The sequence below is a fragment of the Pseudophryne corroboree genome, chromosome 6 (genome assembly GCF_028390025.1).
Source record: "Pseudophryne corroboree isolate aPseCor3 chromosome 6, aPseCor3.hap2, whole genome shotgun sequence".
Lineage (NCBI taxonomy): Eukaryota > Metazoa > Chordata > Amphibia > Anura > Myobatrachidae > Pseudophryne > Pseudophryne corroboree.
Genome location: NC_086449.1, coordinates 311,406,571 through 311,433,134, shown reverse-complemented (window position 1 = coordinate 311,433,134; position 26,564 = coordinate 311,406,571). Strand labels below are relative to the sequence as shown.

The following is a 26,564-nucleotide window of genomic DNA, read 5'->3' as shown; positions in this document are numbered from 1 at the left end:
CTTCCTGCTCCCGGCTATTCTGTATGTCATACGTCATGATGCTGAGGTGTCTGTAGTAAACTACAATGAGGTGTCTGTACTGCTGCGGCTGGCCTTCTGAGGCTACAGGAAACCATGGAGCAGATTGGACTTTGTTTAGAGAAACACAGTATCCAGTGGAGAAGGGGGGAGAGCGAGAAAGCACTGTTTCCCTTGTGTGCTGATTGGCCACCTCACTGTGGTTGTGTGTGACCAGCGGAGATTGGCTATACAACATAACAACATCTCGTTCCGTCCTTCATTATACTGCGCCGGGTCGCATACGATATCTTCCAGTTGGCCGTGTGGCACTGCTGACCGGAAGATGTTGCAAGTGACCTGCAGGAGAGCACAATCATGCGTACCCATTGTGCAATATGCATGATTTGTCGTTCCCATACGGCAAATTGTACAGATATTGGCCTAATGTGTACCCACCCTAAGGTGTCGCAACACAGTTTGAGTAACACTGATCTAGTACATTTTATAAAACAATAGCTAGGATCTGTTTGGTTGCAGTGGGCAACACACCTCCACTCTAGCAGGTTTGATAAATACAAGCGAGTCTATTATAAAATTATTGTCTCTCAGGTTGAGTTAGATGCTTAGAAACAGGAGTATACAGGTATATGTGAATTGAGTGAGCATTTCTGAGTTATGTATAGCCAGATATCTAATACATATATTTATACTACTGTTATGCCACTTAGCTACTACACATTCATCCTATCTCAAGTGTTGTGCTGCCAGACCTTCCTCTCCTTTCCTACACACAGTACAACAGAACAATATCTTGTGGATACACAGTACATATACACCTTTCATTTCACCCCATATGTCTGGGGCACTGCCCAGCTCACTGCTGGCAGAGTTTTGTCAGTGGTCAACATGCAGTCTGTCTGTTAAAATGACCAGTTTGGCAGAAGCAAGGAGGGGGTGACAAATAAGGGGACTCTCCTGCTTTCTGTCAAGCCAGTCTTTTTGCAGACAGGCAATATGTTGTCACCGATGTCAGTGGGAGGAAGCCAAGCATCACCTGCCATGCCAACTCATCAGGATCCTGTTAGGTATGCTTACTCAGATGTTCTTTGGTGCTTGGGTTTTACTTCCGATATTCAATTTTGGGTGGAATTCTGATATAAGCATAAAAGCTTCCTTTCTGTTCTCTTTGCTGAAGGCTTTCCTGTATTTAATATCACATTTTCTCTTTGCAGGAGTTTGCAATCGGTAAAAATATTCAGCTAGGAGATGAAAAAGGTCTGAGATTCCCATCTGTCTGGAACTGGTCTCTGCAGTTCTCCGCAAAGGACCGCGCACTATTCATTAACCCCTTGTATATTGGGAAGTGTGTGCCCAGTGTTCAGAATGGTTCCACAAAATATTTTAAGAGGACAAAGGTAAAGTGACTATAAAGTGACAGTTCTCTGCCATTTCTCAGGAAACCATGGAAATAAATGAACTACTGTAGTAGTTAAACAACTTCTTGACTGTGTCCCTAGTAACCCCTTAGGAATTCATCTAATGTGACCTCTTAGTATTCATTTCATAGTCCATGAAAGCACTAGGCTACATGAACCACTTGTATCACTGTGTGATATTGTACTGCATGACAAAGTGCTCTTATAAGCTGAGGATTTAGCGTTACAATGACTGTGTCATAATCAGTGACCAAAATATACATGTATAGTAGCAAATAATGAAGTATCTGTCTTATTCCTAAATTGGCAGATGAGTAAAGCACTTATGTAATTTGGGGAGGGGCGAGTTATAGACTTGCTTTATGTACTTGCAATCTACCAGGAGGTGGTCGCTACAGTACGTCTGCATGAATTTCTGGCTGAGTACGGCTTCTAATCCCCCACTGTTAGAAAAGTGTGATATTAGCACATCAGAGCTCAAAAACCCCTTATCTTACACTTGTACTGTGATATTTTTTTTTTAGTACTTGTAAGAGGGAGAGATGAGCTGTATGTGTATATATACTGTGCAAAAGTTTTAGGCAGGTGTGGTAAGAATGCTTTCAAAAATAGAAGTGTTAATAGTTTATTTTGAGCAATTAACAAAATGCGAAGTGAATGAACAGAGGAGAAATCTAAATCAAATCAATATTTCAATATCTAAATCAGATCACCCTTTGCCTTCAAATCCGCATCAATTATTCTAGGTACACTTGCACACAGTTTTTGAAGGAACTCAGCAGGGGGGTTGTTCCAAACATTTTGGAGAACTAACCAAAAATCTTCTATAGATGTAGGTTTGTTAAATTCCTTCGGTCTCTTCATGTAATCCCAGACAGACTTGATGATGATGAGATCAGGACTCTGTGGGGGCCATATCATCACTTCCAGGACTCTTTGTTCTTCTTTACGCTGAAGATCATTTTTAATGACATTGGCTGTATGTTGGAGGTCATTGTCCTGCTGCAGAATAAAGTTGGAGCGAATCAGATGCCTCCCTGATGGTTTTGCGTGATGAATAAAGTACCCGCCTGTATTTCTCCACATTGAAGCACAAGGAAACGGGCAACGTTGAGGACCCCGTAGACATAGTGATCGGCCAAGGAAACTTGGTGCATTAGATCATGCTTACTTTCCTTCGAAATCAGAAGATTTCCACCAGTGCCATCAGTTCAGAACTGGCAAAAAACCAGTGGGACCCAGGTACACCCATCTACTGTTCGGAGAAGTCTGGCCAGAAGTGGTCTTCATGGAAGAATTGCGCACAAAAAGCCATACAGTACCTTTGACGGGGAAACAAGGCTAAGCAACTCAACTCAACTATGCACGAAAATATATGAACTGGGGTGCAGAAAAATGTCACCAAGTGCTCTGGGCGGATGAGTCAAAATTTCAAATATTTGTCTGTAAAAGAAGGCAGTTTGTTTGCTGGAGGGCTGGAAAGTGGTACAATGAGTGTCTGCAGGCAACAGTTAAGCATAGTGGATGTCCCTTACAAGTTTGGGGCTGCATTTCAGCAAATGTAGTTGGGAATTTAGTCAGGATTAAGGGTGTCCTCAAGACCTCAAACATACAGCCAATGTCATTAAGAACTATATAAAGCGTAAAGAAGAACAAGGTGACCTGGAAGTGATGATATGGCCCCCACAGAGCCCTGATCTCAACATCATTGAGTCTTTCTGGGATTGCATGAAGAGATAGAAAGATTTTAGCAAGCCTACATCCACAAAAGATCTGTGCTTCATTCTCCAAGATGTTTGGAACAACATCCTTGCTGAGTTCCTTCAAAAATGGTGCGCAAGTATACCTAGAAGATGCTGTTTTGAAGGCAAAGGGTGGTCACACCAAATATTGATTGGATTTAGATTACTCTTATGTTCATTCACTTAGCTTATTTTTATCAGTTAACAAAATGCAATTAACACTTTTTCTCTGACGTCCTAGTGGATGCTGGGGACTCCGTAAGGACCATGGGGAATAGCGGCTCCGCAGGAGACTGGGCACAGCTAAGAAAGATTTAGGACTACCTGGTGTGCACTGGCTCCTCCCACTATGACCCTCCTCCAGACTTCAGTTAGAATCCTGTGCCCGGCTGAGCTGGATGCACACTAGGGGCTCTCCTGAGCTCCTAGAGAGAAAGTATATTTTAGTATTTTTATTTTACAGTGAGATCTGCTGGCAACAGACTCACTGCAGCGAGGGACTAAGGGGAGAAGAAGCGAACCTACCTAACTGGTGGTAGCTTGTGCTTCTTAGGCTACTGGACACCATTAGCTCCAGAGGGATCGACCGCATGGAACCGGCCATTGGTGTTCGGTCCCGGAGCCGCGCCGTCGGCCCCCTTACAGAGCCAGAAGCAAGAAGAATCCGGAAAATCGGCGGCAGAAGACATCAGTCTTCACCAAGGTAGCGCACAGCACTGCAGCTGTGCGCCATTGCTCCTCATACACACTTCACACTCCGGTCACTGAGGGTGCAGGGCGCTGGGGGGGGGGGGGCGCCCTGAGAAGCAATAAATACACCTTGGCTGGCAAATATATCACAATATATAGCCCCAGAGGCTATATATGTGATAAATACCCCTGCCAGAATCCATAAAAAAGCGGGAGAAAAGCCTGCCGAAAAAGGGGCGGAGCTATCTCCCTCAGCACACTGGCGCCATTTCTCCCTCACAGCTCCGCTGGAAGGAAGCTCCCTGGCTCTCCCCTGCAGTCTACACTACAGAAAAGGGTAAAAAAGAGAGGGGGGCACTAAATTTAGGCGCAATATACATATAGCAGCTATAAGGGGATATAATTTAGTTAATCCCTGATTTATATAGCGCTCTGGTGTGTGCTGGCATACTCTCTCTCTGTCTCCCCAAAGGGCTTGGTGGGGTCCTGTCTTCTGTCAGAGCATTCCCTGTGTGTGTGCGGTGTGTCGGTACGGCTGTGTCGACATGTTTGATGAGGAGACTTATGTGGAGGAGGAGCAGGTGCCTATAATATAAATGTGTTGTCACCCCCTGCGGGGCAGACACCGGAGTGGATGGACTTGTGGAAGGAATTACGCGAAAGTGTCGACTCCTTACATAAAAAATTTGACGACATGCCAAATGCGGGGCAGCCGGCTTCTCAGCCCGTGCCTGCCCAGACGTCTCAAAAGTCATCAGGGGCTCTAAAACGCCCGCTACCTCAGATGGCAGACACGGATACTGATACCAGTGTCGACGACGAAGAGACTAATGTAATGTCCAATAGGGCCACTCGTTATATGATTGAGGCAATGAAAAATGTTTTACACATTTCTGAGGTGACCCCAGGTACCACAAAAAAGGGTATTATGTTTGGGGAGAAAAGACTACCAGTAGTTTTTCCCCCTTCTGAAGAATTGAATGAAGTGTGTGAACTAGCGTGGGCTTCCCCCGATAAAATATTGGTAATTTCGAAAAAATTACTAATGGCGTACCCTTTCCCGCCAGAGGATAGGTCACGATGGGAAACACCCCCTAGGGTGGATAAAGCACTTACGCGCTTATCAAAAAAGGTGGCACTGCCGTCCCAGGATACGGCCGCCCTAAAGGAACCTGCTGACAGAAAGCAGGAGGCTCTCCAGAAAGCTATATATACACACACTGGTATTATACTGAGACCAGCTATTGCCTCAGCATGGATGTGCAGTGCTGCAGCTGCATGGTCAGACTCCCTGTCAGAAAACATTGACACCCTAGACAGGGACACTATATTGCTAAACGTAGAGCATATTAAAGACGCTGTCTTTTACATAAGAGATGCACAGAGGGATATTTGCCGGCTGGCATCAAAAATAAGTGCACTGTCCATTTATGCCAGGAGAGGGTTATGGACCCGGCAGTGGACAGGTGATGCAGATTCTAAAAGGCACATGGAAGTTTTGCCTTATAAGGGTGAGGAGTTGTTCGGGGATGGTCTTTCAGACTTAGTGTCCACAGCAACAGCTGGGAAGTCAGCATTTTTGCCACATGTCCCCTCACAACCAAAGAGAGCACCGTATTATCAGGTGCAGTCCTTTCGCCCCCAAAAGAGCAGACGGGGTAGAGGCGCGTCCTTTCTGCCCAGAGGCAGAGGTAGGGGAAAAAAGCTGCAGCATGCAGCCACTTCCCAGGAACAAAAGTCCTCCCCCGCTTCTTCTGCTAAGTCCGCCGCATGACGTTGGGGCTCAACAGGCGGAGCCAGGTACGGTGGGGGGCCGTCTCAAAAACTTCAGCAATCAGTGGGCTCGCTCACAGGTAGATCCCTGGATCCTTCAACTGGTATCTCAGGGGTACAGGCTGGGATTCGAGACATCCCCCCCCCCCCCCCCCGCCGTTTCCTCAAATCTGCCTTACCAACGACTCCTTCAGAAAGGGAGGCTGTGTTAGAGGCAATTCACAAGCTGTATTCCCAGCAGGTGATAGTCAAGGTGCCCCTACTTCAACAAGGACGGGGTTACTATTCCACAATGTTTGTGGTACAGAAACCGGACGGTTCGGTGAGACCCATTTTAAATTTGAAATCCTTGAACACATATTTAAGAAAATTAAAGTTCAAGATGGAATCGCTCAGGGCGGTTATTGCAAGCCTGGAAGAGGGAGATTACATGGTATCTCTGGACATCAAGGATGCTTACCTGCATGTTCCCATTTACCATCCTCACCAGGAGTACCTCAGATTTGTGGTACAGGATTGTCATTACCAATTCCAGACGTTGCCGTTCGGCCTGTCCACGGCACCGTGGGTATTTACCAAGGTAATGGCCGAAATGATGATACTCCTTCGGAAAAGGGAGTTTTAATTATCCCATACTTGGACGATCTCCTGATAAGGGCGATTCCTACGAAGCTATTCCATTCGGCAGGTTCCATGCCAGAACCTTTCAGTGGGACCTGTTGGACCAATGGTCCGGATCGCATCTTCAAATGCATCGGTTGATAACCCTGTCTCCAAGGACCAGGGTGTCTCTGCTGTGGTGGCTGCAGAGTGCTCATCTCAGAGAGGGCCGCAGATTCGGCATACAGGACTGGGTCCTGGTGACCACGGATGCCAGCCTTCGGGGCTGGGGTGCAGTCACACGGGGAAGAAACTTCCAAGGACTTTGGTCAAGTCAGGAGACTTCCCTACACATAAATGTTCTGGAACTGAGGGCCATTTACAATGCCCTAAGTCAAGCAAAGCCCCTGCTTCAAAACCAGCCGGTTCTGATCCAGTCAGACAACATCACGGCAGTCGCCCATGTAAATCGACAGGGCGGCACAAGAAGCAGGACGGCGATGGCAGAAGCCACAAGGATTCTCCGATGGGCGGAAAATCACGTGTTAGCACTGTCAGCAGTGTTCATTCCGGGAGTGGACAACTGGGAAGCAGACTTCCTCAGCAGGCACGACCTCCACCCGGGAGAGTGGGGACTTCATCCAGAAGTCTTCCAACTGATTGTAAACCGTTGGGAAAAGCCACAGGTGGACATGATGGCGTCCCGCTTAAACAAAAAGCTAGAAAAATATTGCGCCAGGTCAAGAGACCCTCAGGCGATAGCTGTGGACGCCCTAGTGACACCGTGGGTGTACCGGTCGGTTTATGTGTTCCCTCCTTTTCCTCTCATACCCAAGGTACTGAGGATAATAAAGAAAAGAGGAGTAAGAACTATTCTCATTGTTCCAGATTGGCCAAGAAGGTCTTGGTACCCGGAACTTCAAGAATTAATCTCAGAGGACCCATGGCCTCTGCCGCTCAGACAGGACCTGCTGCTGCAGGGGCCCTGTCTGTTCCAAGACTTACCGCGGCAGCGTTTAACGGCATGGCGGTTGAACACCGGATCCGAAAAGAAAAGGGTATTCCGGAGGAAGTCATTCCTACGCTTATTAAAGCTAGAAAAGATGTAACCGTACAACATTATCACCGCATATGGCGAAAATATGTTGCGTGGTGTGAGGCCAGGAAGGCCCCAACGGAGGAATTCCAGCTAGGTCGATTTCTGCACTTCCTACAGTCAGGGGTGACTATGGGCCTAAAACTGGGTTCCATTAAGGTCCAGATTTCGGCTCTGTCGATTTTCTTCCAAAAAGAACTGGCTTAACTGCCTGAAGTTCAGACATTTGTCAAGGGAGTGCTGCATATTCAGCCTCCTTTTGTGCCTCCAGTGGCACCGTGGGACCTCAACGTGGTGTTGGGTTTCCTAAAGTCACATTGGTTTGAGCCACTCAAAACCGTGGATTTAAAATATCTCACGTGGAAAGTGGTCATGCTTTTGGCCTTGGCTTCGGCAAGGCGTGTGTCAGAATTGGCGGCTTTGTCATGTAAAAGCCCCTATTTGATTTTCCATATGGATAGGGCAGAATTGAGGACTCGTCCCCAGTTTCTACCTAAGGTGGTATCAGCGTTTCACTTGAACCAACCTATCGTGGGGCCTGCGGCTACTAGGGACTTGGAGGACTCCAAGTTACTGGACGTAGTCAGGGCCTTGAAAATTTATGTTTCCAGGACGGCTGGAGTCAGGAAGACTGACTCGCTATTCATCCTGTATGCACCAAACAAGATGGGTGCTCCTGCTTCAAAGCAGACTATTGCTCGCTGGATTTGTAGCACAATTCAGCTTGCGCATTCTGTGGCTGGCCTGCCGCAGCCTAAATCTGTAAAAGCCCATTCCACGAGGAAAGTGGGCTCTTCTTGGGCGGCTGCCCGAGGGGTCTCGGCTTTACAACTTTGCCGAGCTGCTACTTGGTCAGGGGCAAACACGTTTGCAAAATTCTACAAATTTGATACCCTGGCTGAGGAGGACCTTGAGTTCTCTCATTCGGTGCTGCAGAGTCATCCGCACTCTCCCGCCCGTTTGGGAGCTTTGGTATAATCCCCATGGTCCTTACGGAGTCCCCAGCATCCACTAGGACGTCAGAGAAAATAAGATTTTACTCACCGGTAAATCTATTTCTCGTAGTCCGTAGTGGATGCTGGGCGCCCGTCCCAAGTGCGGACTGTCTGCAATACTTGTATATAGTTATTGTTAACTACAAGGGTTATTGTTGAGCCATCTTTTGAGAGGCTCTGTTGTGTTCATACTGTTAACTGTATCACGAGTTATACGGTGTGATTGGTGTGGCTGGTATGAGTCTTACCCGGGATTCAAAATCCTTCCTTATTGTGTCAGCTCTTCCGGGCACAGTATCCTTACTGAAGTCTGGAGGAGGGTCATAGTGGGAGGAGCCAGTGCACACCAGGTAGTCCTAAATCTTTCTTAGCTGTGCCCAGTCTCCTGCGGAGCCGCTATTCCCCATGGTCCTTACGGAGTCCCCAGCATCCACTACGGACTACGAGAAATAGATTTACCGGTGAGTAAAATCTTATTTTATGAAAGCATTCTTACTTTCCAGCATTTTTCTACACCTGCCTAACACCTGCCTAAAACTTTTGCACAGTACTGAACTTATATATTGTGACAGAACCACAGAGTCCAACTTGCTTTATTTCCACTTCAAGCAGGCTACACGGCACATGCAGGGGCTGGACTGCAGCTTCCCCCGGTAAAATCTACCACCCAGCTCAGCGTCTGTGAAGCCAGATGCAGTCCGTTAGACTGCACTGGCTTCAATGTGACTTCCTATTAAAGCCCCATTGGGAGGTGTTTCTTCCCTCCAGGACTGCCAGACCGGGCTGCTGTAGGCAGAGAGTTAGCTTTCTGTAGGAAGCCAGCTCCTTGTCTCGTCACCCCTCTCTGGCTTCTATGGGCTGCATCCGATGCAATCCATAGAAGCCATGGTTTTGCGCATTTGCAGTACCATTGCCGCTACTGCACATGTGTCTGTGAACTGTACATAACGTAACCCCAGACCCCGAATCTATGATCTGGCCGCTTGCTGGCATCGGGAAACATGACACGTTTTTAAAGGTAGCAGAGAAGTTGTAGTGATTAGCCATCTGTGGCTTACAACAGACTCAGACAAAATCCAGTCTGGATTTTATCAAATTTATTGCTGCTGCTCCAATCCTGCAAAATCCTACCGTTCCACATTAACCTCATGTGGAATATACATGAAATGTGACACGTTATTACGATCCAAAGAGGGCTGACTTTGCTGGCAATAAGCACGCCCCTTTATAAGGGTGATATAAAGTGTAAAATATTTGTCCTATAATTGTTATGCAAATGTGTATTTGCAAGAATTTTTTTTTTTTTTTTTTTTTAGTTTTGGGTTATTAGATTAAAATAGTGGTTATATATTTGGATCTTTTTGGAAAATCATTTGAATCTGGATGGCTCATTGTAGATATTAGAAGATGAATTAATTCTTACTCGCATCTAATTAAAGAGTTATTCATTGTTTAAAGGTAAAACAGTTGAAAAATAAGGGCCTTAGACCCTACCAGAATTAGGTGATCCACAAGAAAAACATACATACATACATACATACATACATACATACATACATACATACATACATACCGATCTATCTTTCTCTAACGTCCTAGTGGATGCTGGGGACTCCGTAAGGACCATGGGGAATAGACGGGCTCCGCAGGAGACTGGGCACTCTAAGAAAGATTTAGTACTACCGGTGTGCACTGGCTCCTCCCTCTATGCCCCTCCTCCAGACCTCAGTTAGAATCTGTGCCCGGCCAGAGCTGGGTGCTTTTAGTGAGCTCTCCTGAGCTTGCTAATAAGAAAGTATTTTAGTTAGGTTTTTTATTTTCAGAGAGCTTCTGCTGGCAACAGACTCTCTGCTACGTGGGACTGAGGGGAGAGAAGCAAACCTACTAACTGCGGCTAGGTTGCGCTTCTTAGGCTACTGGACACCATTATCTCCAGAGGGATCGAACACAGGACCTGACCTTGTCGTCCGTTCCCGGAGCCGCGCCGCCGTCCCCCTCGCAGAGCCAGAAGTCAGAAGCCGGCGGGTTGAAGAAAGAAGACGTCGAAATCGGCGGCAGAAGACTCCTGTCTTCATATGAGGTAGCGCACAGCACTGCAGCTGTGCGCCATTGCGCCCACACTAACCCACACACTCCGGTCACTGTAGGGTGCAGGGCGCAGGGGGGGGCGCCCTGGGCAGCAATTAGATACCTCCTGGCGAAAGCAGCATATATACAGTTGGACACTGTTATATGCATGAGCCCCCGCCATTAATTTTACACAAAATCGCGGGACAGAAGCCCGCCGCTGAGGGGGCGGGGCCTTCTTCCTCAGCACTCACCAGCGCCATTTTCTCTCCACAGCTCCGCTGAGAGGAAGCTCCCCAGGCTCTCCCCTGCAGACTCACGGTAGAAAGGGTAAAAAGAGAGAGGGGGGGCACATAAATTTAGCGCATTTAATATATATACAGCAGCTACTGGGTAAACACTAAGTTACTGTGTGATTCCTGGGTCATATAGCGCTGGGGTGTGTGCTGGCATACTCTCTCTCTGTCTCTCCAAAAGGCCTTGTGGGGGTCCTGTCCTCATATAGAGCATCCCCTGTGTGTGTGGTGTCGGTACGCGTGTGTCGACATGTTTGACGAAGAGGGCTATGTGGAGGCAGAGCAAGTGCAGATGACTGACGTGTCTCCGCCGACGGCGCCGACACCTGATTGGATGGATATGTGGAAGGTGTTAAATGATAATGTAAACTCCTTACATAAAAGGTTGGATAAAGCTGATGCCTTGGGACAGTCTGGGTCTCAGCCCATGCCTGATCCTACAGTGCAGAGGCCGTCAGGGTCTCAGAAGCGCCCACTATCCAAAATGGTTGACACAGATATCGACACGGATTCTGACTCCAGTGTCGATGACGATGATGCAAAATTGCAGCCTAAAATGGCAAAAGCCATCCGCTACATGATTATAGCAATGAAGGATGTATTGCACATATCAGAGGTAAACCCTGTCCCTGACAAAAGGGTGTATATGTATGGGGAGAAAAAGCAAGAGGTGACTTTTCCCCCTTCACATGAATTAAATGAATTATGTGAAAAAGCGTGGGATTCCCCCGATAAGAAAGTGCTGATTTCCAAAAGGTTACTTATGGCGTACCCTTTCCCGCCAACGGACAGGATGCGCTGGGAATCCTCCCCTAGGGTAGATAAAGCTCTGACACGCTTATCTAAAAAGGTGGCCCTGCCGTCACAGGATACGGCCGCCCTAAAGCTTCCTGCAGATAGGAAGCAGGAAAGTATCCTGAAGTCTGTTTATACACACTCAGGTACTATACTGAGGCCGGCAATTGCGTCGGCCTGGATGTGTAGTGCTGTAGCAGCATGGACTGATAATCTGTCTGAGGAAATGGATACCTTAGACAGGGATACCGTTTTACTGACCCTGGGGCATATAAAAGACGCTGTCCTATATATGAGGGATGCCCAGAGGGACATTTGCCTACTGGGCTCTAGGATAAATGCAATGTCAATTTCTGCCAGAAGGGTCCTGTGGACTCGGCAATGGACAGGTGATGCCGACTCCAAAAAGCACATGGAGGTGTAACCTTACAAGGGTGAGGAATTGTTTGGGGACGGTCTCTCGGACCTAGTTTCCACAGCTACGGCTGGGAAGTCAAACTTTTTGCCATATATTCCCTCACAGCCTAAGAAAGCACCGTATTACCAAATGCAGTCCTTTCGATCACAGAGAAGCAAGAAGGTCAGAGGTGCGTCCTTTCTTGCCAGAGGCAGGGGTAGAGGAAAGAAGCTGCACCATACAGCTAGTTCCCAGGAACAGAAGTCCTCCCCGGCTTCCACTAAATCCACCGCATGACGCTGGGGCTCCACAGGTGGAGCCAGGAGCGGTGGGGGCGCGTCTCCGAAATTTCAGCCACCAGTGGGTTCGCTCACAGGTGTTAGGCGCCGAGGGTCCGCTCGTCAGTGCGGCCCGGCGCCTAGCAACCAGGGACGCCGTACGCGGACAGCCGCCGGCTCCCTGGCAACGCTAGACGCCGGGCGCACGGAGCCGCACAGACCCTAGCAACGGGGACGCCACTGTCGGACCGCGTTCCCCGTTGCTGGGTCCAAAGTTAATTACCACACTTGTTTCCTGGCCGTGCAGTATGGCAGCTGCACGGCATGTTTGTAATTAGCCCTGTCTGGCACCTGATTGGAGGGCTTCCATTTAAAGGCACTCTCAGGACTTCTCACAGACGCCGGTAATAGCTTCCTGTTTGCTGTATCTGTTGCAGAGAGTGTTTCCAGTCCTGCTCTATCCGGTCGTTCCTGTCCTCAGTGATCCAGTACTCGGAAGTTGTCATCTGTTCCTGGAGTCCTGACCGAGCACCTTTAACATCCTGTGGTGTTCGTGAGTCGCGGCGTAGCCGTGTGTTGCGGCTTGACCGCTTACTATTTATTATTTGTTATATTGAGTCTCTGAGCTTTTGCGGAGGATTCCGCTCCCACAAATCCACTCTGGAATCCAGCGGTGCTGGGTAGGAGTAACGGATTAGTGGATTTTTGGTTGTCCTTTTCCCTGGCGGTTTGTCCGCACATACTTCTGGTTTAAGTTTAGTTGGCTTGTAGCCCCTGGCCTGGTTGTTTAGTCAGAGGGCCCCTTGTTATCACCCTGTCTCGGATTTCCCTTTGTCTCCCATTAAGACCTGAGGGGGCATCGGAGTTGGGCAGACATAATCCGCCCTTCAAACGCGGCTGCCATGGGCTCAAGCAACCATAGTCTCGCAGGGGATTTCTGATAACACGGGCGAGACAACGGAGTTAGGGCGCCAGGGGTTACTAGGCTTTCCTGCTCCCGTAACCAGCATTCCCTTCCAGTACTCTGGCCTTTGTCATAAGATCTCCTCTGGTCAGAAGTACTGGAATCATAACAACAGGTGGATCCCTGGGCTATACAGATTGTGTCTCAGGGATACAAGCTGGAATTCGAAGTGATGCCCCCTCGCCGTTACCTCAAATCGGCCCTGCCAGCTTCCCCCATAGAAAGGGAAGTAGTGTTAGCGGCAATTCACAAGTTATATCTCCAGCAGGTGGTGGTGAAGGTTCCCCTCCTTCAACAAGGAAGAGGATACTATTCCACAATGTTTGTGGTACCGAAACCGGACGGTTCGGTCAGACCCATATTGAATTTAAAATCCCTGAACATTTATCTGAAAAGATTCAAGTTCAAAATGGAATCGCTCAGAGCGGTCATTGCAAGCCTGGAAGAGGGGGATTTTATGGTGTCTCTGGACATCAAGGATGCTTACTTGCATGTCCCCATTTATCCACCTCATCAGGAGTACCTCAGATTTGTGGTACAGGACTGTCATTACCAATTCCAGACGTTGCCGTTTGGGCTCTCCACGGCACCGAGAATATTTACCAAGGTAATGGCAGAAATGATGGTGCTCCTTCGAAAGCAAGGAGTCACAATTATCCCATACTTGGACGATCTCCTCATAAAGGCGAGGTCCAGAGAGCAATTGCTAATCAGCGTAGCACACTCTCAGGAAGTGTTGCAACAGCACAGCTGGATTCTGAATATTCCAAAGTCGCAGCTGATTCCTACTACGCGTCTGCCTTTTCTGGGCATGATTCTGGACACGGACCAGAAGAAGGTGTTTCTCCCGGCAGAGAAGGCTCAAGAGCTCGTGACTCTAGTCAGAGACCTCTTAAAACCGAAACAGGTGTCGGTGCATCGCTGCACGCGAGTCCTGGGAAAGATGGTGGCATCATACGAAGCCATTCCCTTCGGCAGGTTCCATGCGAGGATCTTTCAGTGGGATCTGTTGGACAAGTGGTCCGGATCGCATCTTCAGATGCATCGGCTGATCACTCTGTCCCAGAGGGCCAGGGTGTCTCTTCTGTGGTGGCTGCAGAGTGCTCACCTTCTCGGGGGCCGCAGGTTCGGCATACAGGACTGGGTCCTGGTGACCACGGATGCGAGCCTCCGAGGATGGGGGGCAGTCACTCAGGGAAGAAACTTCCAAGGGTTGTGGACAAGTCAGGAGGCTTGTCTGCACATAAATATCCTGGAACTAAGGGCCATATACAACGCCCTGAGTCAAGCGGAGCCTCTGCTTCGCAACCAACCGGTGCTGATTCAGTCAGACAACATCACCGCAGTGGCTCATGTAAACCGCCAGGGCGGCACAAGAAGCAGAGTGGTGATGGCAGAAGCCACCAGGATTCTTCGTTGGGCGGAGAATCACGTGCAAGCACTGTCAGCAGTGTTCATTCCGGGAGTGGACAACTGGGAAGCAGACTTCCTCAGCAGGCACGACCTCCACCCGGGAGAGTGGGGACTTCATCACTAAGTCTTCACTCAGATTACAAATCGATGGGAACTGCCACAGGTGGACATGATGGCGTCCCGTCTCAACAAAAAGCTACAAAGGTATTGCGCCAGGTCAAGAGACCCTCAGGCGATAGCTGTGGACGCCCTGGTAACACTGTGGGTGTTCCAGTCGGTCTGTGTGTTTCCTCCTCTTCCTCTCATACCCAAGGTGCTGAGAATCGTAAGAAAAAGAGGAGTGAGAACAATACTCATTGTTCCAAATTGGCCAAGAAGGACTTGGTACCCGGAACTGCAAGAAATGCTCACAGAGGACCCATGGCCTCTGCCAGGACCTGTTGCAACAGGGGCCCTGTCTGTTCCAAGACTTACCGCAGCTGCGTTTGACGGCATGGCGGTTGAACGCAGGATCCTAGCGGAAAAAGGCATTCCGGATGATGTTATTCCTACGCTGATAAAGGCTAGGAAGGACGTGACAGCAAAACACTATCACCGTATATGGCGAAAATATGTTGCCTGGTGTGAGGCCAGGAAGGCCCCTACAGAGGAATTCCAGCTGGGCCGGTTCTTGCACTTCCTACAGTCTGGAGTGACTATGGGCATGAAGTTGGTGTCCATAAAGGTCCAGATTTCGGCCCTATCCATTTTCTTTCAAAAGGAACTGGCTTCTCTTCCTGAAGTTCAGACGTTTGTTAAGGGAGTGCTGCATATTCAGCCCCCTTTTGTGCCACCAGTGACACCTTGGGATCTCAACGTGGTGTTGGGTTTCCTGAAATCCCACTGGTTTGAGCCACTTAAGACCGTGGAGCTAAAGTATCTCACGTGGAAGGTGGTCATGTTATTGGCTTTAGCTTCGGCTAGGCGTGTGTCAGAATTGGCGGCTTTGTCATGTAAAAGCCCCTATCTGGTTTTCCATATGGACAGGGCAGAATTACGGACTCGTCCGCAATTTCTGCCGAAAGTGGTGTCATCTTTTCATTTGAACCAACCTATTGTGGTGCCTGCGGCTACTTGTGACTTGGAGGATTCCAAGTTGCTTGATGTAGTCAGGGCTTTGAAGATCTATGTAGCCAGGACGGCTGGAGTCAGGAAGACTGACTCGCTGTTTATCCTGTATGCATCCAACAAGCTGGGTGCTCCTGCTTCAAAGCAAACTATTGCTCGCTGGATCTGTAGCACAATTCAGCAGGCTCATTCTGCGGCTGGATTGCCGCATCCAAAATCAGTGAAAGCCCATTCCACAAGGAAAGTGGGCTCTTCTTGGGCGGCTGCCCGAGGGGTCTCGGCATTACAGCTTTGCCGAGCAGCTACTTGGTCGGGTTCAAACACATTTGCTAAGTTCTACAAGTTTGATACCCTGGCTGAGGAGGACCTTGTGTTTGCCCATTTGGTGCTGCAGAGTCATCCGCACTCTCCCGCCCGTTTGGGAGCTTTGGTATAATCCCCATGGTCCTTACGGAGTCCCCAGCATCCACTAGGACGTTAGAGAAAATAAGATTTTACTCACCGGTAAATCTATTTCTCGTAGTCCGTAGTGGATGCTGGGCGCCCGTCCCAAGTGCGGACTTTCTGCAATACGTGTATATAGTTATTGCTTAATAAAGGGTTACGTTATGTTGGCATCCATTGTTGATGCTCTATTGTTGTTCATACTGTTGACTGGGTAAGTTATCACAAGTTATACGGTGTGGCTGGTATGAGTCTTACCCTGGATTCCAAAATCCTTTCCTTGTAATGTCAGCTCTTCTGGGCACGGTTTCCTTAACGGAGGTCTGGAGGAGGGGCATAGAGGGAGGAGCCAGTGCACACCGGTAGTACTAAATCTTTCTTAGAGTGCCCAGTCTCCTGCGGAGCCCGTCTATTCCCCATGGTCTTTACGGAGTCCCCAGCATCCACTACGGACTACGAGAAATAGATTTACCGGTGAGTAAAATCTTATTATCTCCTACAGTACATACTGTACATGGAACTTGGGGAGTATATTCCTTCCATGATTTAAACACCCACTAAACAGGGACATCTCGAAATTTGACCCCCAAGGGTGTGAAAAAAGGGTAATATATTTCCTCCCCCGGTGCAATGTCCTGACTGACTAACTCATCAACACTCAGCCAAACCGCTGGACCTTGATAGATGAAATTTGAAATTCCTCCCATTACATAAGCACCCACTAAGCAGGGTTTTTTGAAAGGCGACTCCTAAGGGGGTGAAAAGTGGTAAAATGTTTCTGTTGTCTGAGGTAATTGGGTGACAAAATAACATGTCCCAAGTGCTGCAGGACTGTACGCTTGTCTGGGACAAGTGGCAGTTGGAGAGGTGGTTGGGCTGCTGTGCAGTCCAATATTCAACTGCCAGTGATGTCTGGCAGCATATCCGGTGTCAGTTGGTGTGGCTCCCCTATTTGAATATTGGGCCGCGCTGTAGCCCCACCCACCTCTCCAGCTGCCACTGCTAAGGACTTAAAACTAGCACTAGGTGAAGTCTCACCAAGGCATATGGTGTATGATCCTGACGTGACTTATGAGACAGACAGCACTGTAGTCCTGGGTACCATGAGCCACAAAGTGCCGATGCTGCAGTGCCCTCAAGTGGAAGGATGAGGCACAGTGCAGCTCCCGCCTTTCAAACCTCTGCCCGAGCCTGGATGAAACTGGGCACATCAGCTAGTTTAATATAAAATACACAGAACGTGAACAAAGTGGTAATGTTTTCTTAAAATGTCACTTCTCTTTCCGTTATGAGGAGTGTCGCTAAAAGCTGCAGCTATATACAGATTCAGACTCATTCGCACGCAGATGTACAATTGTCACATATCAAATTCATCAGTACAGTCTTGTGAAGCGGTTTTGTTGCATTGTGAGTAAGATGCACTTTCTGCAAAAATAATAAAAACAAGCTTCTTTTTTTTACATTATTTTAGATTTTCTTTATTTCTTTGAATTTATTCTCAGTTTTAAGTGTTTGTATTTATTACCTAAATGTTTAGTGCCAACAGCCTAATTAAATCTATTTTATTGTGTTGTATTAAATTAGGGCCTGATTCAGATTTGTACACAAGTCACAAACCCAGTGGTTTTCCTACAAATCCTATGGTTAGCAGTCTATTCATGTGCAGAATGAGTCTTGCAATATCGCTTATACCCCTTCCTTGATTGACATGCTGCAGCATTTGGGGGACAGATCGTGGACTGCAGCTGGCACCATTCTTCACAACGGGGGCATGTCACCCTCATTTTGTAGACGTGCCTTGGCCCAGGGACTGCGTCGTTGGACGGAGACTTCCTGGACCCGGCTGTCAAGTTCCTACAGCCAGTCTGAGTAAGCTTCGGCTTAGGGAGACTGATCGCAGTCTGCTACCGTTGCGAGTGATGGTCACGATGGTGATCTGAGGATGAGTCCCCAGACGCAGCACTTTTATCTCACAGATGCATACAGGAGGCATCTCTCTCCTACAGGCGCCTACTGCTGCATTTTATTTATACGTCATTGCACAGACTCTTTCTTGGGGCTGTGCAATTCCATGCAAATCATAATCGAGCCCTTAGTCAATATCCGTTATTGGAACTTCTAAGTTCTAAGACATATTTGTATTTTATATACTGCATAAGTTAAAGTAAAAAAAAAAAAGTCTTTCACACCTAAACTACTGTAGCAGACAGTTCTCCTTTTCCTGTGTGCACAGCTCACGTAAAGCGTAAAGGAGGAGGTTGTTCAGCAGACAAAGTTCTGGTCATACAGGTTATTATTTATCCACATTTAACGTGTATATGCAAAGTTACTTTTATATGTATTGTATATCTGTCTTTGGAAGGCTGCTTATCTCCTTGACTGCGGCCTTTAGATGCTGTGGTGCCAGGCATTACGGCTGTGACGCCAAACTATCTGTTAGGTGCTGTTCAAAGGATGACTAGAAATAATGAGTGTGCTCTCTATTTATCTAGTTGTAGATTAGCCTTGACTAGTGAGTTTTTAGTTTCTTTCTTTCTGTTTTCTACACAGAAAAACTACAGTTCTACGTTACGTGGGATGCCACCTTCTTTGAAAAATGGTATTATTGCGAAACCAGAATTCATGCCACGCAGGAATTCCTTGATACTGAAACTAAAGCCTGAATTTGTTCACCAGGCTCCAGCCATCCAGAACAATGGACTAGAGCAATATCTCAAAGACTGGTTTTCTAAGCCGGCAGACTTGCATGGAGTGATCTTACCAAGGCTGCATGGGCCACACATAAAGCTGTGGAAGCTCTGTTACCTTCGCTGGATCCCGGAGGCACAAATTAACCACGGTGGTTTCATCACTGCCTTCCACAAAATCTCCCTGATAGCAGACGAGATCGAAATGTTACAAACAAGCCTGCGTCAGTATAGATGTTACCCTCTGTCTCAGGCCACATCCCCTGATGGTGAACAAAGCAGAATGTTTTTCAGAGCCGATGACCTTCAAAGCACCTATGGAAGTTTGGACTTTCTTTCCTCCTCTTTCCCTTTCTCGCCAGTAGGGAATTTGTGTCGTCGAAGTATATTGGGTACACCGTTAAGCAAGTTTTTAAATGGTGCCAAAATTTGGTTATCCACAGAAACACTTGCCAATGAGGACTGAGGATTGTTGAGATAGTAGCAGATTGCTTAGGTACCGGTATGATTTCCATTAATAGAACCAAGTGCTGCAATTTGTATCTTTAGCTATACACTGACTTTTATTTATAATTGTTTTTCCAAGGGCAGGGTTTTGCACATATTCAGTAAAAAGACAAAATAAAAGGACAGATTTATGCACAGCATTTTATGGAAAGGCAGTTACATAACTTACAAATGTTGCAGTCCTACATAACCTAAAACGTCAATGTGTAGTTGTTTGATACAGAGAAGGGTATAATGCCATGTATATTTAAATGCTAAAACAAATCCCTAACACAGCTGTAGCTCCTCTCCTGCTATCTTACCACCTTATTTATTGGCTTTAAACTTTTGTACATTACAATTTATGAATGAGTTTTTGTGCATTCAATACATACAGATGTGTCCACTTACATCTAGCCTCCCTGCACAAGCAGACTCTGCTGATTAAAATGATGTGCAGCATGCCTATAATCTGTGTGTGACCGCGGCTGTATCTGCGTACCAAATGCTATGCTGTAGTGTTTTCCTATAAAATACTAACCCACCATTTCATATACAAATACAGGCGCAGTCACACAGTGATATGCCACATAGAATTTTAATCAGCAGAGTCTGCTTGTGCGTTTTATTCGCATAGCAATGCGAAAAGGACACATTTCTGGCAAAAAAAGATGCCCGACACTAGCTGAGTTGCACAGAACCTGTCGGCTCACTCTCGCTGCGTGGCGTATTGAGTCAAGCTGTATGAGGACACATCTGTACACAGCTTGCAGTCATTACAGTTTCTTTTTTATAAATTAAACTTATCAGTACATTCCTCCACTAGCTTCACAAAGGCTAGAACCATACTGTAGTTTGCGGTTATCCAGAGTATAAATTTTGGCCACTGTAACTCAAAATTCTAAAAGTGATTCACACTGGAATATGTAAATCATGGACCCCAAAACCATATATGAGGATGACCTCATGCAAAGAGCTTGGTCTAATAGCGGTTTACTGTACTCCTGTTTCTATGGTACCTTTAAAAGCCCAGTGACTGCGGCTGCAGTAGACCAGCAGTAAGCTGCATTTATGGCCACTGATTGTTGCAAATGAACACGCTGTGTATAAATCCCATTTAAATTAAATTACATCTGCAGAAAAGGGAAAACAATAGAGAATACATTTCCTTAGGAATATATACAGTATCTCCTGAATTTAATCTATTGTCTTCTTGAAAATGCCATGTTGGACTGCACCACAGTATATTCACTATTTTGTGTTGAATTTCTTAAGGTTGTATTTATTGGACATGATTAACTTGTAGAATGCTACTTTGGGAGCTAGGGGATCAAATCACTTGCTTTGTTTTCTAGATTTGTTGTTGAAAGGTTCTGTTGCGCATATATATATATATATATATATAGATATATATATATATATATATATATAGATAGATATATTCCATTACAGATATTTGGCAAGTGAATTATGAATGTGATTCGGGTGGTATTCAGTATGCCGGATGTTGGGATCCCGGCGCTCAGTATACAGGCGCCGGAATCCCGACACCCGGCACACCGACAAATATTCTCCCTCTTGGGGTTCCACGACCTCCCTGGAGGAAGAATAAACCACCGCGCCTGCAGCGTGGCGAGCGCAGTGAGCCCGCAAGGGGCTCATTTGCGCTAGTCCAGCTGTTGGTATGCCTGCGGTCAGGATCCCAGGGCCGGTATGCTGGCCGCCGATATACCATACTACACCCTGTGATTCTTCTTCTATAGGATTTGGGCAGCTTTCTCCAGCAGAGTTGAGGTCTATGTATATGGTCGGACCTACAATTTTCTGGGGATACTGAAGTCTGCATCTGATTCATGGAAAGTAAATGGAACATGATGTGCACTGTTAGTCTCTGTTGTAGATAAATCTTAAATTACAGAAATATAGTTGTAGAAGTGCCTTTTTAAAAACTTTAACTTAAGACTTGTATATAGTTTCAAACATAGTAAACCTGAGTTATTTTTGTTATTCCCTGCATTGACTGAGGGCTTTTAATGATGGATGTGACTTATTTAAAATGCCAGTAGAATCTCATTGTTTTTATTAAAGACTCTTAATTGACTAAAATGGCAACAGTTTATGTTGTGAATGATGTTAGTTGGGATCTTTAGTTAATTGTATGGTTATCAAGAATGAAGCCATCTTTTATAGGCTTTATTTATATATAATGATTCTTACAGCATTAAACGACTGCATTACAGAAGGAACAGGCTCCATTTAAACAATGTAAAAAAACAAAAACAAATGTATCTGTGATTGTGGGCAATTTGCCACCAAATTATCAAAGCTCATCTGCTAGAAAATCTCAGAAAGCCATCTTCATGAAAGACTAATAATCGATGCATATATAACATTGACCTAGACATCCTTAGATGGTGCCCCCTCCTTAGACTGGTAGTGGTTTTCCATTAAATCACATGCTATTTAGGTTAAATAGGCGCACATTACTAGCAAACTTGAACCCTCTAAAATGCTGTCTAAAAATCCAGTGGTTTTGTCGCTGGAGCGACCCCTGGGAGAAACGTCTGTTCATCAATTTCCTCTGCAGTGTCCTTTTAACTTTTTTATTCCATTGCTATATCCTTGCTGCCAATAGGATAGTGCAGGAATGTTTTCATTGTTGAGAGATTGGCATAACAGGCTCCCAGATTAAGAGGAGCCATTTCGCTTATTCACCACTGCACAATATTCATTTTGATGAAGATAAATTAGACCAAATGTTGATCCTTGCTTTTGACAGATTATAGGTATGTAGAGCTTACAACACTAGAGAACATGTAGTATTTCAGTGCGGTGCCAAGGTCCATATAACGAAATAATACACTCCCCTAAGCCGTGAAATACAGAAAGAATTGAAGGCCAGCACACACTGTTGTGATGAAGAAAATAGATTAAACTTTTAATGTAACATAGAGATGTATAATGTCCACTGAATGGAGTCCATTTTAGCCTTAATCTCGGCAATCAGCAGGGGCACCATACACCACTGCTTGCCAGGTTATGTAACATAAAAGAGCGTAATTGTCTGATTTCCACGTCCACAAGGACTCTGAGAAATTATTTAACTGTGCGTTCAGACAAAATCGGGGTTTAAAATAGGGTATTATGCGTGTTAAATCTGTCTCAAGGACAAAAGTAAGAGTACAGAACTAGAGAGAACAAGGTTCATAAGCAGAAATGAAAAGCCTAACGGAGAAAAACAAACCGTAAAGGGAGGATGTTCAGAAATATAATTTTTCTTCTTTGATCCATGGGTGCATCTCAAAGGTGCACCTACAGGCGTTCATGCTTAGATATTGCAGAGTTCATCAACTTTTATCCAAAACTGCCATATTTGGATACAAAAAAATTGAATCGAGGATTTTGTGAAGGTGTACGAAATACCAGCTGACTACGGACGCAGCTGTTCCATTGAGGCTACCCAGGATGTACTTGCTGCTCTTGTAGAACGACCTGTGACCTGTTTATGATAAAGGTCTGGACAAGCTCTTGTGGCATCATATAAATATGCAAGATGTCATCCATCGTGTGCTTTTTACAGGTCCTATGTACATAGGTCCTCAAGGCCCTAACAATTTGTAAGAAGTGAAGAAAATCCCCATTCTTTTAGAGACTTAAGGGGCCCATACATCAGCGAACACAATTTATTGTTTTGCAGATCCTGTGGTTTATTTCCCAGATATATTGTTACCCCAATCAATTTGACTTGCCTATATACATTACGGATATATTTCAGTGAGTTGCAGATAATTTTCAGTTAAACAGATCTGCCAATCTTGAAAGGCTCGTCAGTTTACTAGAAACGGTGTGCAGATCTGATTGTTGTCATACACTAGCAATCTACAGTCCCAATTTATCTATGAAACTAAAGATGTTGAAAAGCCTTATTTAACAATCCCAGTCAGTTTGTGGTCAAAATCTGCGAACTGTGAACCCCATACACTGCAGATTTATTGACACAATCATCTGCAAAACGTCAGACTGCCCAAATTAATCACAGGTGTATGGGTCCCTTTAATCTGGTGTTGTAGTATGTAGTGGTGTTGGTGCTGGATATGATGATCAAGTGTTTAGGGATAATTAACTTTAACTAATGTGGCAAATAAACTGAGGTACTGTAGCAAATGCCTTTAATAAATATCCAGAAATATCTAAAATTACAGATCTGGAGCTATACAATAGTATTACTAAAAAAACACTAAATGGCATAATTAAAATATTTATTGTTAGACACTCAATGTTTCATGATAAAAATCCTCCATACAAAATGTAAAAAACATAAGGCTACATGTGTCATCGCTTGGATAGTGATAAAATTGAGATAAAAAAGTAACAACCAGCTAGCTCCTAACTGTCATTTTTCAAACACAAAGATAAAATATATATATAAATAAGTAATATAATAATATCCCTGCAGTATTGTGGGGTCCCTTGCGGGGGGGCTGCAGGCTTACATGCCTTGATCAATACATGAACTAAAACTACAAAATGTATTATTGTTAGATAATATAGCAAGGGCAGAGCTCCTGTGATAGATGTGTGTGTATATAATATATACACACAACAATAGCAGAGGAGCGCCACAGGAATATGTATAAAACATAATAAAATTAAGTTGGCACCACCAACCATTAGTGAGTTTTACATGTATTTACTGTATGAATGCATTCACTTCCAATTTCTCATATTTATTAAAAGCGTTATGAAAGTTTGCAAATTCAGTCAACAAAATGAAATAATATCCATATCACAATAGTGACCGTAATGTAATAGTTTCCTTCTCCCATCCACTGTTTAGGCAGATCTAGGAGTCACAATAGCAAGAAATAACCCAACGAGTTTAGTCTCTCGTCGAGACTTCATCAGGGTAAATCTTCATATAGAACCATGATTTAGAATCTCAATTGTATAGATGTATTTAATGGATATTGATTGAGCCAGTTAGGGTGAGATGTAAAACCCTATTATTGTCACCTGACTCTCAAAATAGAAAGAGAAAATGCAATGATCAGATAATTGTCAGATCATTGGAAGCAGAGGAAGGTGTCATTACGCAGTCACTAGGGACAGAATTCACTCCTGAGAAGCCTCTATCAAGTTTGATTGACCAATTGTTTGATCATTGCATTTTCTGTTTCTATTTTGAGAGTCAGGTGACAATAATAGGGTTTTACATCTCCCCCTAACTGGCTCTATCAATATCCATTAATTACATCTATACAATTGAGATTCTAAATTGTGGTTCTATATGAAGATTTACCCCTGATGAAGTCTCGATGAGAGACTAAACACGTTGGGTTTTTTCTTGCTATTGTGACTCCTAGATCTGCCTAAACAGTGGATGGGAGAAGTAGACTGTATTACATTACGGATACTATTGTGATATGGATGTTTTATTTTGTTGACTGAATTTGTGAACTTTAACGCTTTTAATAAATATGAGAAATTGGAACAGTGTATGCATTCATAAATACATGTAAAACTCACAAATGATTGGTGGTGCCAACTAATAATTTTATTAGGTTTTATACATATTCCTGTGGTGCTACACTATCGCCACCCTTTTAACAGTTCTCTGTAGCAATATTAGACTAGTTTCCTTCATCTAGTTAGTCTCCTGTGCCGACTGATAGCTCTGGGCGTCTCGGGCGTAAGCTTGTACAGTTGCCAGTGGCGCAAGTCCTGGTGGGCATCCCAGTACCGGTAGACGTATAAAGTCTTAAGGGAAAAGCGGCTCTTATAGGCAAGAAGACCTGCTGAGTGTTACTCTGAGTCTTACACCCATGCGTCCAGGGCTATCATCAGAAGATCGACCACAAGTCAAGTTCTTCAATGCCGTCAAGTTAAGGTTCTCATCATCCAATCAGTTCTTCGCAAGACTTCGTCCAGGTACATCACTTCGGTCATAACAGATACAAACAGTACACTCACCATACATCCCCTGCATCCGCCCCACGTGTTCCGGCGTCCCTCCACACCTGGATCGGTGCCGACAGCTGAAGTCACAGACCACAGGTGTAGAGTGCACAAACTGGATAATTGAGTTAAAAAGGCTTCATGCATGGCATTTGGAAAAACACATCAAAATACACAAAATTGCATCAATTTTGATGGGTTTTACCAAATGCCATGCATGAAGCCTTTTTAACTCAATTATCTTGTTTGTGCACTCTACACCTGTGCTCTGTGACGTCAGCTGTAGACGCCGATCCAGGTGTGGAGGGACACCGAACCACATGGGGCGGGTGCAGGGGATATATGGTAAGTGTACTGTTTGTATCATTTGTGTCCTGACTACGAAAGTTTAAACATTTGAAACGTTGACTGCTTACCTGTGCATATAGTGTTTGATTTCCTGTGTGCTGCCGACCACTGCATCTATATCGGGCTCCTTGCCAGGGCTATCCACGCAGGGCACCAGGGCTTCTTCATCCATTATCGGTTGTGCTGCCACCACAGTGTATGTATGTGTATATATATTTTATATCGGGTGCAAACTATTTAACTCATAAAATGCTGATCTCCTAATTTACAAACTGCTGCTCCCAAAAGGTAATCTTAATATTACAATAGAATACACAAGTAGACTAAAATATATAGCGCAGAGATCATAAATTATATTAATTCTAATATTTTAAAAAATAACATTTAAAACAAATATACCATACATATAGCCACCATACTTAGATTGTATATTGATAATGGGATTTTGGTACTTACTGATAAATCCTTTTCTCTAAAACCACAGGGGACACTGGAACATGCGGACATTGGGGTATAGATGGGTGGCTACAGGGAGCCTGGCACTTTCAATTTTAAAGAAGTGTGAAAGCTTCTCCCCCTCTATCCCCCATCAGCCCTCAGTCAAGTATTAGCAAATAGGAAACTGGATTAAGAGGAGTAGAAAACACTAGAATGAGGAGATAAAAAAAACATACATGAACAAGTAACACTTTCAAACTGGAACGACAGAGGCAGGTGAGCAGCAATGGGGGCGGGCGTCCAGTGTCCCCTGTGGCTTTAGAGAAAAGGATTTATCGGTACCAAAATCCCATTTTCTCAGTCGGCCACTAGGGGACACTGGAACATGCTGACACTGGGGACGTCCCAAAGTTTCCCCCCTGGGCGGAAGATCGCTGAGGAAGCTGCAACACAAGCCAGCAAAAACTAGAAGCAGAAGGCGCAAACGTGTCAAACGTAACAAAATTGTGAATACGAGACCAAGTTGCCACCCGGCAGAATTGAGTCGTGGTGGCTCC

General features: G+C 45.4%; 1 protein-coding gene across 1 annotated transcript in view; it reads left to right on the top strand.

The window, feature by feature from the left end:
• Window positions 1-21,378, top strand: part of MTMR10 (myotubularin related protein 10) — a 201,280-nt gene extending 179,902 nt beyond the window's left edge. The window contains exons 15-16 of the mRNA XM_063926247.1: window positions 1,233-1,415; window positions 18,644-21,378. Coding sequence (XP_063782317.1) covers window positions 1,233-1,415; window positions 18,644-19,246 — 786 coding nt within the window. The 3' untranslated portion in view covers window positions 19,247-21,378. The remainder of the gene's footprint in view (window positions 1-1,232; window positions 1,416-18,643) is intronic.
• Window positions 21,379-26,564: the final 5,186 nt, after the last annotated feature.